Source organism: Geospiza fortis, unplaced genomic scaffold (assembly GCF_000277835.1).
Source record: "Geospiza fortis unplaced genomic scaffold, GeoFor_1.0 scaffold381, whole genome shotgun sequence".
Lineage (NCBI taxonomy): Eukaryota > Metazoa > Chordata > Aves > Passeriformes > Thraupidae > Geospiza > Geospiza fortis.
Window position 1 is genome coordinate 2,068,141 of NW_005054348.1, and position 16,898 is coordinate 2,085,038.

At 39.2% G+C, this 16,898-nt stretch overlaps 2 protein-coding genes across 2 annotated transcripts in view; both read left to right on the forward strand.

Moving 5' to 3' along the window:
• The window catches only part of ARID4B (AT-rich interaction domain 4B), an 86,444-nt gene extending 71,672 nt beyond the window's left edge, over positions 1-14,772 (forward strand). The window contains exons 18-24 of the mRNA XM_031058759.1: positions 2,493-2,577; positions 3,295-3,487; positions 4,876-6,084; positions 7,912-8,022; positions 10,691-10,906; positions 12,269-12,415; positions 12,996-14,772. Of these exons, the coding sequence (XP_030914619.1) occupies positions 2,493-2,577; positions 3,295-3,487; positions 4,876-6,084; positions 7,912-8,022; positions 10,691-10,906; positions 12,269-12,415; positions 12,996-13,126 (2,092 nt within the window). The 3' untranslated portion in view covers positions 13,127-14,772. The remainder of the gene's footprint in view (positions 1-2,492; positions 2,578-3,294; positions 3,488-4,875; positions 6,085-7,911; positions 8,023-10,690; positions 10,907-12,268; positions 12,416-12,995) is intronic.
• Positions 14,773-15,685: 913 nt separating this feature from the next.
• Positions 15,686-16,898, forward strand: part of RBM34 (RNA binding motif protein 34) — a 7,873-nt gene continuing 6,660 nt past the window's right edge. Inside the window, exon 1 of the mRNA XM_005423230.3 lies at positions 15,686-15,721. Within this exon, the coding sequence (XP_005423287.2) occupies positions 15,686-15,721 (36 nt within the window). The remainder of the gene's footprint in view (positions 15,722-16,898) is intronic.

Consider the following 16,898-nt stretch of genomic DNA (forward strand, 5'->3'; position numbering starts at 1 on the left):
GTCCTCTGAAAGTACATGCTTCTTGTAATGAGAGCTGGAGAACTTCTTTGATAATATATTTGGGTTAATTTTGTTTTGTGAACAGACTGTCCAAAGTAAAATTAGTGATGAAGTAAGTGTTCATATGTTAGCAGGTGCAGGTGCAGTTCTAGAAAGAGGCTCTAGTCTGAGTCACACGCCCCATTTTAGATGCAGCTTTTTCAGGGTGCTTCTCTGTATTGCAGGGGAGGAGAATGTAATTTAGGGTCAGGTTCTCAGCTGTGGCTTGGAATGCATCTTTTTTGCAGGATCTGTTTGAGCCTGGGGTCCAGTTGTCCCAAGTTTAGGCAAACCATATGTATCTGATATGTGAGTAGTGAAAGGAGCTGTGGGGTGCAAAGGTGTAAAGTGTGGGGCAGCGGAGTCCCTGGAGAAGATGGGAGATTTCTGTGGCCCCCTCACAGGGTCTGCCTGCTGTTTTGGGTGCAGTCAGGAGTAAAGCAGGATGTGCTCTGGCCAGCAACTGAGACTGTCACACATTGGTGTGCACCTTGAGATGAGGGCCTGCATGACCACTGTTTCTAGTCCATGCTGCTTAGGACTCTGTGGTATGGAGAGGTGTTCCCTTCAGATTCTACTTTTCTCTCTTTTGGTTCAGTGTGCCCCCATGTCTGTCAGCTCTTGCCCCAGCAGACACTGCAGTTGCTGTGAATCTCAGACAGTGTGGGCTGTGCACAGACTTTGCATAGGAGGAAGATTAATTTCTTATTGGAGATGCATAAGAATGAGTGAATACAAATTTGGTATTCTAGCAATGTGGTTGAGGCAGAAAGGACACTGTCAGAATCCTCACTTTTCACCATGTGTTTGTCAGGTCCTAGTGCTGTTTTCCTGCATGTATTTAGATCTAATAAAATACTCCTGCATTTCTCTGGGTCACAAAGTCCATTTGGCAGGCACTTCATGGTATTCCTTGGGCAAAACATGTCTTTGTCTTGAAGAAAGATTGCTTCAAAAAAGATTTCCCAGTCTCAAGAATATGGGATTTTTCCATATGAGCAAGTACTCTGCAGAATTTTATTTCAGTTTTGAACCTATTTACTGACATTTCACCTGGTAATGACAGTGTAATAGTACAATGACAGTGGTGTCGGCAGCAATGTGGGCAGTCTTGGTGTATCATAGTCTGCATGGTCTGCTGTGAGATTTTGTGGTTTTTATTGTCACATGGAGGTGAAAAAGCAGAAAAAAAATGTTTTGGAAAGCTGTGTTTCAGACTGCTGCTACTTCATTTTTCACCCATTATTATGTCACATTTAAGTTAGTAGAATACAGTATTTAGCTTCTGAAATCGCTTGTATAGATCATAACTCATAATATGTAGGAAAGCATGTTGGAAACTTGCATGTTTCTCCCTAAATATCTTTAATGTATGTCAATATTGTGAATATAATTGACAGTGGTTGCAAAGAAGCTGAATTAGGACTATGTCAGTAGTCATATATCAAAATTATGATCAAGTAAGCCCAGCTGGAAAGCCAGCATGGTGATGGTGCTCAACTCCATTTTGTACGAGTTTTATTGAAGAGTGTGGGTTTGGGTTTTTAAAGTTGATTTTTCCCCCTCTGTTTTTATGTTTACCTAGGAGGATCAAAATTTGTTTGTATGTACATCCAGGTCAAAGTTAATACCAACTAATTTTTAACTGAACTGTTTCTTATGCATATGGTTCTTGAATTTACAGTTTAAGTAGTAAAGCAGCTTATTGTTATCGGGAGGAAGAAATTGATTTAAATGACTCTTGACTTTTTCAGAAATACACAATCTGGCAAGCACAGTACCATGGTTACAGTATATTCTTACTAGGAATGTACTTCTTTGGTCTTGGATTTGTACTTAACAGGTCCAGTCTTGAATAACAAGATGCCTGTTGTTAATGTCTTGGCGCTATTTAGTACTTTTTTGCCTTGTATCACTCTGGTGCTAAGTGGAAACCTTTAACAGAAAAGGAACTGAAAAATGTCCCTGTGAAGTCAGTGACTCAAAGCTGGTGACTCCAAAGGGTTACTCACTCCAGATAACTCTTTGCAGTCACTCAGGATCAAAAGAGTTTATTTTTATTAACTTGTCACATTTTATGTAGTTGAAAGGATTTATTTTATTGCTATTTTATTTTATTGTTAAGGTTTTACAGTGTATAAATAGGAAGTACACCTTTTGGAGGTCTGTACTGATTTCTCATTCAGATAGTTTTTTACCTGCATACATGGAATTCTGCTGTTCTGTGCAGACTGGAAAATAGGTTTTGCATTTACCCCTCAGTATAAAAAGACATTAATCCTCTGAACCTTAGCTGAAACTTCACAGACTTGAGAATTCCACAAATTACTTGATTCAAATTCCAATTCTGTTTTTATATGGCTGCTAATTCTCTTTTTCCTCAGTTAAATTTCTACTGTGATGTGATTATCTGCTTAAAATGATAAAAGTGTACAATTTCTTTTTCTCTTTAGGTACGATGAGTGGATAAAGGCAGACAAGATAGTGAGACCAGCTGACAAAAATGTACCAAAAATTAAGCATCGAAAGAAAATAAAGGTAGTTTTTCTCTCTTTTCTCTCTTGTTGCTCCCTGTGTTAGTTTAATACATAATTAAGTAATCCTTGCCTCCCTTCCTGACCTTTTGATTGGCCTACAAATGCTTATCAGGCAAAGCAACTGCATAGCCTTTTAAATATGGATACCCTTTTCATCATGAGTTTGGCTTTTCTTCTTTCCCTCCTTCCTGAATTTTTAATTAAATGTACAGAAATCAAATGAGGAGGATACAGATTGTTGTCAGTGTTGGAAGCCAGCTTGAAGGGGGGGTGAAATTTGAGATCTCTCCGATTCTGCAGTGCCAATCTGTGGGCTAGTCCATGTGCATGGGACTCTATAATTTTATTGCCAAGATTTTTTTCTAAATTGATTCTTCCACATCTGATATTTAAGTTTAGATGATGACATATTTCTTGGACAGTGGGCTGCAAGGAAGTTTTCCTTTTGCCACTGCTGAGCCTGGCATGCTGTAGTGCCATTTCTCCTTGAGCACTGGTTGTGTTTGTTTTCCCATTTGTTTTAGTGTTGACAAAGTCCCTGTCTTCAGTAGAAAGTTCTTGGCATGCAGTGTAGGAAGGTGTTTGTAGTCTTGAAACAAAGAGTAGAGTTTTCCTCTACAGATTGAATGTTTAAGATAACTGTAAGCATTGTTTATTGTAATCCATTATAAGATGTGTGCTCCAATGAGAAGAGTTTTTGTATCTTTTTTTCACCTAGAATAAAACTGACAGAGAGAAGGAAGAGAAGTATTCACCTAAACCTTGTAAATTGCGACGTTTGTCAAAACCCCCCTTTCACACCAGCACATCACCAGAGACTGGGTCCAAACTTGACAGCACTGAAGCCAAAAATACTGAACAAACTCCAGTTAAATCAATAGAAATTACTTCTATCATTAATGGGCTACAAGGTATTGTACTTTTAAAGCTTTTTCTAATTCTGTAAGTGGCCTTTAAACAGGAGTAAATGACAGCATAGAATAACTGATGCAACTAAATGCTTGAGTCTGTGTGGCTTATTATAACGTCATCTTCAGAAATAACCCTTGGACAAAAGCAGTGTTGGCAGTTTCTGTGAATTCAAGGTGTTAATGGTCATTACATTTTGTGTTGCCATCCTTTTTTGTTTGATATAGAGCTTTTTGCTTCCTATCTAATTTTTAAATATTTAATTTTTTATTTACCTAAGCTGTAGGACCCATTTTTCATACCTGCATGTCTGTTGCTAGCACTGTGCTCCCCTGCCCACTCATTTACAGCAGCATTTTAATACCTGTTTGCTTCTCTTTATTCTTAGTTTAGAGCATGCTTCCAGAGAAGAAAATCATGTATGGTATAGGTAGTTTGGGTAACCACAAACTTTTGTGGAAGCTGTGTGAATTTAATAATCATTCCAACTTATTTGAACTAGGATGACACTGGCCACTGAGTTCCAAAACTGTAGGTAGAATAACAATCAACATAATCTATAATGCTTCATTTCCTTAGGAAATGAGAAACAAAAACCATTTAGCGATGATACTATTACTGTGATAATTAATCTGTAATTAACTGTACAAATCAAGGAGTTGCATATATATATATATATATATATATTTGAGCCTATTCCTGTGTTTCTCCTTGAATTTGTATCTTTTTGCACTGGATGAGATTGCTGTTGGTTCCTTTGGGGTTATATATCTTTGTTTTTCTCTCTGTTTCTTTGTTGCTGACCCTCAGTTTTCTTGCAGTTGTCCTACATTCTTCTTGTCCGTTTGTTTCCCTAAGTGCCTTTCTGTATTGCTTTCACTTCCTTTTTTCCAGGCTGATCATCAGATTGGTTGGTTGGTTTGTTAGACAGTATCCAAGGTGTGTGGTGGTGTTCTGCCCTTTAGACTCTGGATTTTCCAGGGAAAATGATGTCTGTGTTATGAGTTTTGGAAAACAGGCAGATAATGGTAGTATTTGTCACCCATAAGAAATATGTAAGGGCATCTTCAGTTACTGGTTTGGGTGCAGAAGTTTGTATTTTATGGATTAATGCACTCTATGCTTTGTCTGCCTGTTCAGAAATTCCTGGAGATGTACTGTATAACAGAGAATCTTCCTTGTTTCTAATCTAGCCTGTACCATGACTTTTTGAACTTTTCAGGAGGTACCATTTAAGAGAGAGACAGCTAGAGATCCCTGTAGTATGTCTTCATATCTGTACAGTTTTCTTTAGTTGTTTTTTTGGTTTTGTGTTTTTCAGTAATTCTTTGTGATCAGAATCAAGACAAACTTTTCTTGTTTTGTTTTGTTTGGATTTATTTTTAATTAGCTTCTGAAAGTTCTGATGACAGTGAGCAAGAAGATGACCAAAGTGCCCCGAATGTTCAAGCCGATGGCAAGGAGGAATCTCAGCCCGAAGCCGTAAGCCAGGATAAAAATGAACTCCGTCTAAAAGAACAGAGTGGCTCATCCCTCCCAGAAGAAACTAAAGCTCTTACAGATGCAGTGCTGCCCAAGTCTGCATCCAAGTCTCCTGAAAGATTGCGGAAAGAGATGGAGGAGTTATCTGAGGATAGTGACTCTGATGGAGAAGATGAAGCCACAAAGAAGAGAAAGGATGGGAAGAAGGAGATCGTGGATAAAACAGCAAAACCACAAGTGAAGCGTGGTAAGCGAAGACACTGTGTTGCAGAGGAATCCTTAAAGACCGTGTCACCTAATAGAAAGGATGAGAAGTCCAAAAACAAAGACTCCCTTAGTTTAGAAAACAGCAGTAACAGCTCCTCAGATGAAGATGAAGAAGACAAATCTAAACTGAAAATCACTCCAACAAAAAAGTACAATGGACTAGAGGAAAAAAGGAAATCGTTACGGACAAGTACTTTTTACTCCGGATTTTCTGAAGTGGGAGAGAAAAGAATAAAGCTTCTAAACAACTCTGATGAAAGACTTCAGAACACCAGAGCAAAGGATCGAAAAGATGTGTGGTCAAGTATCCAAGGGCAGTGGCCGAAGAAGACACTGAAGGAGCTGTTCTCAGACTCTGACACTGAGGCTGCTGCTTCTCCTCCACACGCTGCTCCCGAGGATGCTGTGGGAGAGAAGCAGCTTCAGACTCTTGCAGAAGAAGGCATTTCTTTGCCTAACTGTGAACTTGAAAAATCTTTGCCAGCAAGTGTGGATGTTAAACCTGTTGAGGAAAAACCGACTGAAGTGGGTGAGAAGAAAGTTGAATTTCCAAGCAGCGGCAGCAATTCAGTGCTAAATACGCCTCCTACAACTCCGGAGTCACCTTCCTCTGTGACTGTGACAGAGTCCAGTAGACATCAGTCCAGTGTCACCGTCTCTGAGACACTGCCACCAAATCAAGAAGAGATACGAAGCATCAAAAGTGAAACAGATAGCACAATAGAGGTGGACAGTGTGGCAGGGGAGCTGCAAGACCTCCAGTCTGAGGGAAATATTTCTCCAACAGGTTTTGATGCCAGCGTCAGCTCCAGCAGTAGTAATCAGCCAGAGCCAGAGCATGCTGAAAAAGGTAAACAGAGCTGTCTCCAACCTAGCCAGCTCTTATTTCTAACATTGCTGATCTGTTTTCATTCTGTTTTGATTATGGTGCAAGGAAGTTAATTGTTGCAGGAAGTAGTAGCCTGCTGTCCATTTCAGATGTGTGGAAATGGCATAATCATCTCATGAGTAAAATGTAATCTGCCAGCAAGTTTATTGGCTTTTCATTTGAAATTGTGGTGGTTTCACCGACGGACAAAGGATAAAAGAACGAAGTTTATACTGCATATGCAAAGCAAACTGTAATAGCTTGTGTAAGGAACACTTATTGTATCAAGATGGAAGCATTTTCAGCACTGTCCTTAGGAGCAGGAGATGCTTTTCTTGCATAAAATTTGATTCTCTGTAAGTTGTTTGTTTTGGAGGAGAAAGCCCTCTTGCTGCCTAGGATGCTTAGGCAGTCATTTCTAATTTGTATTTTTCTAGAACATTAACTTCTTAAGATTCAAGTCAAGCTGATAAAAGCATTGACCTTTTCAGCTATGTTTCACTTTCATATGTGATTTTTTGGATTGAAGTTCCTTTCCTGAAACCACTCGAGAGTGGGGGATAATAAACACTTGTGCACATGATGTCGCCGTACTGCTGCCTGCTTTTGAACTGCTGGCAAGGCAAGATCCAAAAGCTTTTTCCTGAAAGTGATGGCTGTTTTGCAGTTCATCAAAAGTACAGCTACTTTCACTGTGTTGTAGTGGCTAAAAATTATGAACACAAAGGAAGAAAATACATTTTGTATACAAACCTGAGACAGAAGTGGGTTTTCTTAGCTCAGTGGATTTTGGCTAGCAATTAGCTATTTTTTTCCAAGTGCCCTTAAAGGTGTGTTACCTTCAGTGTTCTGTTGGAAATGATCTTCTGCAAGTATGCAACAAAATGTGTTTCCTTAAAGGAGAGAGTTTGGAAGAGGTCAGTTTGTACCTCTTGATAAATACACCTGTGTTGCTTTGCTAATTAAAGCTGTGTAGGTTTAGAACTTAAGTTGCTTGGGATTTTTTATATTGCCACTTGAAAGAAGTTTACACGATTGTAAAAGAGTATTTTTAATTGCATTGGACTCTAAGTTCCTCTCTGATTTTGTCAGCATGTTGCCTGTTTCAGAAAATTAGATTCCTTAATTTAAATTGTTTTCTTTAAGGGGTCATTTTTAATCTGTAAGTGACATGGTTGTGAAACAATGTTTGAAGAGGTTCTAAGAAGTTCTAAAACACTCTCTTTTAGCAGGTGTACTAGAATCCTTCCATGTTCCTTTTCAACTTTTTCCCCTTGTATTCACAAATACCAGTAGAATTTTTCCCTTGTTTGCCTTTCTTTTCTTCTTGTTTTTTTTTTTTAAACATTATCTAACATCTTTTTTAACACCTTCAATCAGTGTAATTACTGATCACAGATCATGGCTTTGGTTTTTTTCTCACAGCTTTCAAGTACAGCAAACTTTTAAAAACATTTTTTTGTCCCAATAGGTCTTGATAACTTTTTTAATAAATGTATTCTTATTTGATTTACAGTATTAAAAAATAGTAAACCCGTGTGGTTCAAGAGAAATTCTGGTGATGCATAGGGGAAAGTAATTTGGAATCATCATACATGTGCACTCTGTGCAAAGAAACTTTGCCTTCCATTGTCTTTCACCTCCTCTTGTCAATATAAGTAGAAGACTGAGCTGCATTAAGGATAGGCAGGAACAGTTGCATTGTTGTCTACAAGCTTAAGCTTTGAAGTGTTTGTGGGAGGAGTGCAAGCATTTATTTAATTTCTTTAATTTAATTTAATTTTTTTTCTTTTCTTTTCCCAATTATAGTCTGTACAGGCCAAAAAAGACTTAAAGATGCTCAGGGAGGAGGCAGCTCCTCAAAAAAGCAGAAAAGAAGCCACAAAACATCTGTGAGCAGCAAAAAGAAGAGTAAAACTAGTAAGTACAGCTTAGTATGAAATAAAAGGTGTGAAAGTAGCATGTAATTTGTTCAGCTGATTGTAGGAGATGAAGTCAGTTAATAAAGAATGCATTAGGACAAAATGTTCTCATCAAGGAATTCTTAACACTGTTTAAATGAAGAAACTACTCTACCTAAACACCAGAGTGTTTTTAAGTGACTTGTATTATTTCTGGGCTATTTCTAAGAGCTCTTTAATATTTTGTAATTCAAGAAAACCAAGAAGAGTGAGTATTTTACACATGGTGGAATTGGGACAGATATCTCTGTATCATGATAGCTGCCTGCTTTAGGGGGGAGACTGGGACCTGAAGGAAATTATACTCTGTATTTTCTGCAAGATGAGTTTTTGGAGGTTAATATCTCTACCCTGTAGCAAATATGAGAATAATTCCAGAAGAATATAGATTCTTGTTTTCTTCCTGTGCTGTCTGTTACATCTACAGTAAACAATGCAGGTTTTGCAGTTTTTGTAGTTGTAGAAGCTAATTGGAATAGAAACTACAGTACTGGGTAAGGGAAGCTTAATAAAAGCAGAGGTGTGTTAGGGGTCGTCTGCACAGGTATTTGGGAGACAACAAGATCAATTACTGCTTCATTTCACTGTTAATAAAAAAATACCAGGAAACAGCTAGAGACTGAAGCCTGGAAGGATAACTGTAAAAAATGGAGTTAAAGATTAAGGATAAAAAGCATATGCCATGCCTTTTTTTCTCTCTCTCCCCCAGCTTCCCTCCCCTCTTACTATTAAGAGCTTTTACTAAAAGTCTGCTAGTCTAGTATTTGCTTCCACCCCACCTTTCATGTTTATTGATCTCTTCATATTTTCTCATCCTTTTTAATTCCATTTTACTGATCTCCTCCTTTCATAATCCTTATTCCTGCCCTCACCCCAGAAATTAAAGTAACCAAACAAACTGAATTTGCAGAACCAATACACCATTTTAAGCCTTGCCTTTATTCCCTTGGATTTGGTGAATTTACCCCTTTTTCTCAACCTCTGTCTTCATCAGTATGTAATACTTCAAAGCTACTACCACGTAGTCATTGGCGTGTGCTCTTTTTGTTAGACTTCAGGCACTACTGGATGTAATAAGGAAAATGAATAGATAAAATGTGATTCAGCTGGAAGCAAAAAAAAAAAGCTTTTGGCAAAATTCCAGTGTATCTGTTAACCTGCTTTTGTGGCAGCTTCAGCTTTTGCCTTTGCATTAAACGATCGAATTCAGGGTTACCTGACGTAGGGAATGATTGGCATCTGACTCCATTGATTCAGAATGCTGAACAATTGCTTTATTAAAACTATATTATATTACATTAATACTATGCTATATTAAAGAGATACATACTACAAAGAATACTAAAGAAAACCTGTGACTGTCTCAAGACAGCCAGGACACAGCTTTGAGTGATTGGCCAAGGAAACAAAACAATCCTCAGCAGAATCCAACTGACAAATCACTTCAGGTAAACAATCTTCCTAATACATTCCACATGTGCAAAAAACAACAGGAGCAGCAAGCAGAGATAGGAATTCTTTTCTCCTTTCTGTGCTTCTTAGGAAAAAACCTGAGAGAATTATCTCTCTCTCTCTGTTCAGAGAATGTAAATGCCACATTAAACCAACACCAACAAGCAGTTGGCCAAGCTCTTTCACGCCACATGTGTTGGGTATTCAGTTTCTCCTGTGTATATCACCAGATCATAAAGGCCAAAAGGTTCAGGGCTTATTTTGTCATCACCTGGGGCAGGTACAACTGAGGCATACATTTTTCTTAATAAATATAAATTCAATGTGTTTTTAAAAACAACTCTAACAATTGAGGTTCTGCAGATTTCCTGGGCATTTTATTCCTCTGCTTTGCTAGACTTGTGTTAAATTACAGTTGCTTGTATCTGCTTTCACCTCAGTTTTATTTTAGTCATGCTAAAAAACTTCAGCCTTTCAATCATTACTCATAAATCTTGTCTTTTAGATAGGTTATTTTGTTACTCTCCTTTGAGTGATTTGATTGAAAACCTGTGTTTAGTTCTGCCTGTTGTTTTAAAATTTTTTCAGCATAAAGTAAAGTTCTTCTGTTTTGGGTCAGCAAAAGATATTTTTCCAAAATTAAAAAATTGTATAATCGTGTCTGAGAAATTTGTAGAGTATGTCACAGATGTTCCTATTATTGATAATGATTTTAGTAGCGGAAAATGAAAATAAAGGTGACATAAGGCTAAGAAAAGGCTGGGTTTGCTCTGATTTCTGTTATTTGTGTCCTAAAAATACAGTCAAATTCTGTTTGTAACTGTTAGCTCTAAAATAGGATAGAAGTTTATATATCTAATACTGCATTAGAAGTTGATGTCAGAAAGAGGTAAACAGGAGATGGGCCACAACAATCAGTCTTGTGAACTCCTAGAAAAAGTACAGCCCCATGAGCAGGCAGATGTGGTTCCTTTTGTCCCCATTATATACCTGGTTGTGCTTCAGTGATGTAAAGAGCATCAAGCCAAGCTGCCACACCAGGATGGATTCTGTTGTTTTAAAGTAAAGGATTTGGGTCAGATAAATTCCCATTGTATGAAAATCAGCACAGAGATTGCTTCTGACAAGCTTTAGTTTGGGCTTTGTTTTGTAACAACGTCTTCTTGTTTCTTCAGCAAACAGCAGCGACAGTGATGAACTATCTGCTGGTGAAAGTGTGTCCAAGTCCCAGTCAGCAAAATCAGTTTCTACTGGTATGAAATCTCACCAAACCAAATCACTCACAAGAACACAGTCTCCAGGAAAATGTGGTAAAAATGGAGAGAAGGAGTCTGATCTCAAAGAACAGAATAATCGTTTGCCCAAAGTTTACAAGTGGAGTTTTCAGATGTGTAAGTATTTCCTTGAAAACATACCTAGTTCTTGTTCAGACACTTAGGGGATTGATTTGTAATTTTTTCCCCATCCATTTTGCATTATTGAACCAGCACTGTTTGCTGTTTCTAGGATTAAGAACTTTCACTCTTGTTTCAGTCAAGCTACTGGTCCAGCTAGGGGTGAGCAGTGCAGAAAGGATCCTGCTTAACCCTATCTGACCCTATCTGTCTGCCTATCTGAAAAACAGGTCACTGGCTTATCAATTCCCTCATATTAGTGCAACTTACCAATTGAATCTGACTTTGCTGTTTTGGGTTTTTTTTTTTAATTTCCTCCCCAGCCCTGAATGTCAGCATTAGTCTACTTTTAAACATATTTTTCCCAGTAGTTCTTCACAATCAAGTTGCATTCTGGTGCTCTTCAGGAGTATGTAATGTAAAAGGTTTTTATTGCCACTTACTGCCCTGTTGAGATTCATTGAACGCTTTCCTGGTGCAACACATCTGAGGGGCTTTTGCTCCTTCCTTTCTTTTTACCTTGGCTACACTCCACATGCTAAAGTTGCTCAGCATAAGTTGGTCTGTGGAGTGCTCTTTGACACATTCCCTGATGTAGCTGAATCAGACACTTGAGCTTTCCCCATTTTCCCACAGCCTAACATAGATGTGACTTTTGGTCCTTTAGTGCTGCCCTCATTACAGGTTGATGTAGTGCATTTTGCACCTCACAACAGTTTAAATGATTCTTAAATGCTTTTGAATGGAGTGTCTCCTGTGTGGCTTCCCTGGACTGAAGCAGGAGTTTCTCCTGCCTGTGCTACCCACTGCTGTGTGCCATGCTGTGGAGATCTCCCAGCTGGAAACAGCCAGAGGGGCAGCTCCTGTGCTGGCCATGTCCAGCATGGTTGTCCTGTATGGTTTTTCCTTATGGCACATATGCCAGGGGCTCCACCAGAACCACCCCACAGCTGTGCACATTCCTGTTGTAACCTGCTTGTTTTGTACCAAGACAAGTCAGGCCAGGCTGACCTTCCCATTGTCTGGGGCCAAGCTGAGCTCCAGCAAGGACTGAAAGCAGCAGGCTCAAAGCTAGTTTTGGCCCTGATGCTTTCATCCCTTGTCCTAATTTTTTTATCCTTTTCCTCCTGATGGGGAAGGGAATGCATCTTTTTTCCTCTCCCAGTTCCTTAAAAAGTCCCCAAAAAGCGTATGGCAGTATCTTGTAAAGAATGATAAAAAGTGAATTTGTTTCTTAGCTTTGCTGTCTGCTAGCCCAAAGCGCATCACTGTGATTGGAGTACCTTCCACTTCACTGACATCCAGAAGTGTTTGGAAATGCTTCAATACAATAATTAACAGACATTGTTTAACTTGCAGCTGACTTGGAAAATCTGACTAGTGCTGAGCGCATAACAGTTCTCCAAGAAAAATTGCAAGAAATCAGGAAACATTACCTGTCCTTGAAATCTGAGGTGGCTTCCATTGACCGAAGAAGAAAGCGCTTAAAGAAAAAAGAGCGGGAAAGTGAGTGCTGGAAACTAAATTCTGCTTTAGAGGGCTTAATTGCATGTTATGTTAAGGTACTAGATAATTTGCTGGGAGATGTGTGTCATTAGGAGTGTGGTTTTGTTTGGGTTTTGGGAGATGCTGTGTGCGGGTATTTTATGGCCATTAGAAGGATCAGATATGCCCAGTGACTGTGGAGAGGGAAGAGTGTTACCAAGGTATGCAATCTATTGAATGCTCTTGAGGAATAACCACTTCATACAGGAAAAATGTACAGAAAATAAACTTTTCTGAGCAGTGAACAAAGGGTATTAATAACTTCTAATTTTTCCTCAAGTTACAGATAAATTTGCTGTAGTGTGGCTTGTGGGCCTAGTTAGTGCTTTCCCCTTGAGATAAGGGATTTATTCCATGACTTTAGGGGAGACCAGTTAAATTGAGTGTTTGCTGCACAAACCAGGCAGTGGAAAAGAAACCAGTCTTTTCCATTGCAAGGCATTGGTTGCTGCAGTCAGTATGTACCAGTGCTTGCTGCTGAGCAGGAAAACATGCTTGGTTTATGAATCTCTGTAACCTGTGTGTTCCTTTTCCTGCGCAGGTGCTGCTACTACATCATCTTCCTCCTCATCACCTTCCTCTAGTTCCATTACGGCTGCAGTTATGTTAACGTTAGCAGAACCATCTATGTCAAGTTCATCACAGAATGGAATGTCAGTTGAGTGCAGGTGACAGCAGGACTTGCCAAAGCACTTTGCACTTAATGGCTGCTGAGGGCCACTCTTTTTTTTTCCTTTTTTTTTTTTTTATACTGCACAGTGGCACAAAATTCAGACAAGCACTATTTTGTATTTAAAGTTGTTTCTTGACAAGCTAACTTTGCACTTAAGTGCACTTTTATGAAGAAAAAGTACAACAAACTGCTTTTCCTCAAGCAATAATTGTTTCCAACTTGTCTGGGAATTGTAAGTCCAGTGACTCGAAGGCCTTCCACTGTGGCAAATGGAGGCTGTTCACTGCCTGTAGAGACAGGACAATAAGCATATAGTTGTTGGGGTGATCTAAATCAATGTGGTAAGGCTTACTGTATTCCCTGGTATTTTGTTAAAGCTGGAACATTTGATATTTTTCCATTTATTTATGACAAATATTGAAAATATTTTCATTTGTACAAGCTAATTGTTTTTTAACTGCTAAGTCACCTTGTAGTGGCTTTAATTGTATACGTCAAGCACATCTATTCAAAACCTGCAGTTAGTAGGATGTCTGACATCAGTCCTGATAACCAAATATGAGGATTCCTTTTAAAAGAAAAAAAAAAGACTGACTAATGTTTACAGGTTTGAATTAGGCTTAAGTAGGTTACTCTGGGTTTTAAGAACCCATTAATTGGAATGAAACTACTGTACTTTGCCATTTTTCTATAAAACAGTATTTTTTTTTAATTTTGATAAAATACATTATGAAAAAGAAAGAAAATGGCTAACAAACTGTATTAAATCTTAATGTATAAAGATTGTATTCAGCCAGTTTAAAGTGTATATTTATTCATAATGGATTATAACAGGTATATTTTTGTGTTTTCTTGTAAATGTTTCTTTTCCCCTTAAAGCAACAAATATTTCATTTGTAATGCTTATTTTATTACGAGCTTCTAGGAGAGGACTTCAAGAGGGAGCAAGGTGTGAGGTTATAATTTGTGGTTGCTGATACCAACACTGCCACAAAAGGGTAGTTGTTTTTAAAATAACTAGCTAGCTGAGTGGTAGATGTTTAATTTTTTAAATGCCTTGTACAAATTCCAAAACCAACTTCAAAATGTTTTCACTTGTATTGATTTTATGTTGAATGGATCCCAAGCTCTCTCCTGTCAATTCGATACCTTTGTAAGACATTTGTATATTGCGGAAGTGTTCATTCAAGCTATTTAATACCTGGCACTGTTAATACACAGTACTTTATTGTACAGATTGTTTTACTGTTTTAATTGTAGTTCTGTGTACTTCTTTTGCCTGGGGAAATAGGGGCTGGCATGTTTTTCTTTGTTTTCTGGCAATACAACATGTAAGAATTTGAAGCATTTTGTTTGTAGATGCTAGAGTGTCAGAATCCTTTTCATTTGACTTTTCTAAGAAAAGCATTTTCAGTCTTCGTAGTGTGCGCTTAAGGTTATAACTGATTTTATTGAAAATGGTTTCAAAGTATTCAGAATTGTACAGGACTGTAAAAATTTGTTGACAGACATTGAAGGAAAAGCTTATAGAAAAAAGCTATAAAATATATATTAGGTTCTGCAGAAAATGGAGAGTTATGTAATATATTGTACAAATGTAAGCAAAGGCCTCTGAAATAAAATGCCATAGTTTGTGAATCCCTGATTTTGTTTCTAACAGTTTAATTAAGCAACTGTAGCATGTTCATGAAAGTTACATAAAGCTGCAGAATCAATTTAGCAATTGATCTTTGGTGTGTTGTAATGGATATAGAAAGGTAAGACAGAGCACATGCATTTGCGTTATTTTCTTAGTGATTAATTCAAATCCATCCTCTTTTCCAGCAGAAGATGAAAGCATGGCCCATCATTTAGGCAGAGCCAGTTGAAACAACCTACTGGCTGTAGTTAGGTGATCAAAATGTTACACCTGCAAAGTGACAGATTACTGATGAGACTGACAGTAACAACCCATGGTAAATAAGCTTTGGAAACATTGACTGTGTTAAAAACTATGATGATCCAAGACGACGCGGGTAATTTTAATATTTTCAGTGAGGCTCCTAAAAGGATATTTTCATCTGTTTAGTGGAATCAGTCATGGTAGTTCAGTTCTACTTTTCAGTTTCAGTAGGCATAAGGGGAATGGATGTAACTGGGAACTACATCTGGGCAAGCAAGATTCAAATTCAGCTCTTCACTCACTACTAGTTCTTGATCAGCTCTCAGTTTTAGTGCTAGCATATTTGCTTTGATGTGACAATTCCTGACTCTGATCTGGTGGGGGGATTTGTTTACCTTTTTAAAACAGAGATCATTAGTCAGCTCCCTGCTCCCAAGTCAAGTTTTTGCATAAATAGGATTTTTTATTTTCCACGATACAGAGATTATTTAATTTTCATAATATTTCTGATGTAGTTTAGTGGCTACTCAAACATTTGTCTGAATGCATTACATTGCACCTCTCCTGTGAAGTGTGTCTGTAAATGGTGCTCTCCAGATTCATGGAACCACTTGTCTCCCAGGAAGTAACAAAGGAAGATACCTTTGGCAGACTGTTAGCCAGGCAGTGTTATCGCATGTTCCAGTGGGTCAAATCTGAGCTGCTTTTCAGGGTATGTACTCTATGCAGCTTTACACGTGGGTTCATTCCCTGCCTGGCACAGGCACTCTGCTTGCAGCTGAGGCAGTTTGCCACTAGCAGTGCCTGCTGGGCTGTGCCTGTACTCCTGAGCACCTGCTTGGACCATGATCCCAAAGGCAAAGCAGGGCAAACACCCCCTGCTGTGTTCTCCACACTTTGGCTGAGGGACAGACTCAGGTTTGTGTGTCCCACAATTGATTGTGTTGGGAATAGCTAAGATGGGCATATGCTGAGGGAAAACACGCCTTATTTGAAGGCTCTGCAGTGCTCCCACCTCCCCTTACTGGCAGTCTGCACTGATACCCGTCCATACTTACGACTGGGTAGTTCCCATCACACTGTTGGCACAGGGATTGAACTCTCTCTCAGGCAGAGTTCCTGAAGGCTTTATGCCTCTTGCCGAGTTTCAGTGGCCATGAGTCTCTGAAATGTGCTGGATGATGGTTGAGCCTGTTCTACCCCTCCTGTGTCACTACAGTGCTGCTCTTCTGTGTGAAGGCAGATTGGAAAAGCTACCTGCCCCTTTTCAAGGATTTGTGTATTCTCTCGGGCTGACCCCATCCATGAGGGTCACTACCTTTCCTGGCATCCAGCAGGCAAGGCAGGGGTGATACCTGGCACATATGTCAACACCAAAACTATTCAACAGCTGGGTTGCTTGTTTAGCCTTCGGTTGGATGCTGGTGCCAACAGAGCTGCTTACAGTGGCAGCTCAAAAAGTGCATCAAACGTGTAACGAGACAGCCAAAGTACTCTGAGGGTTGCTTCAGCTCCCCTTGGAACTGAGGGTGGTGGGAAATCAGTGAGACAGCCTCTCCTCACTGAATCACTTAGCTTGGAAAATACCTCTGAGATCATCAAGTCAATCTATGACCACACACCGCCACGTCAACTAGACATGGTACTAAGGACCATGTCCAGTCTTTCTTTCCTTAATCCCAGGCTTGGTGACTCCACCACCTCCCTGGCAATCCGTTCCAATATTTAATCATCCTTTCCGTGAAGAAATTCCTCCTCATGTTCAACCTCAGCCTCCCTTGGCCCAGCTTCAGACCGTGTCCATCTGGTCCCGATGTTGGATGTTTCCCGGGTGCCACTGCGCCCACGCGCGGCTGCGTCCCGTGGTGGCCGGGAGCAGCTCCCAGCCC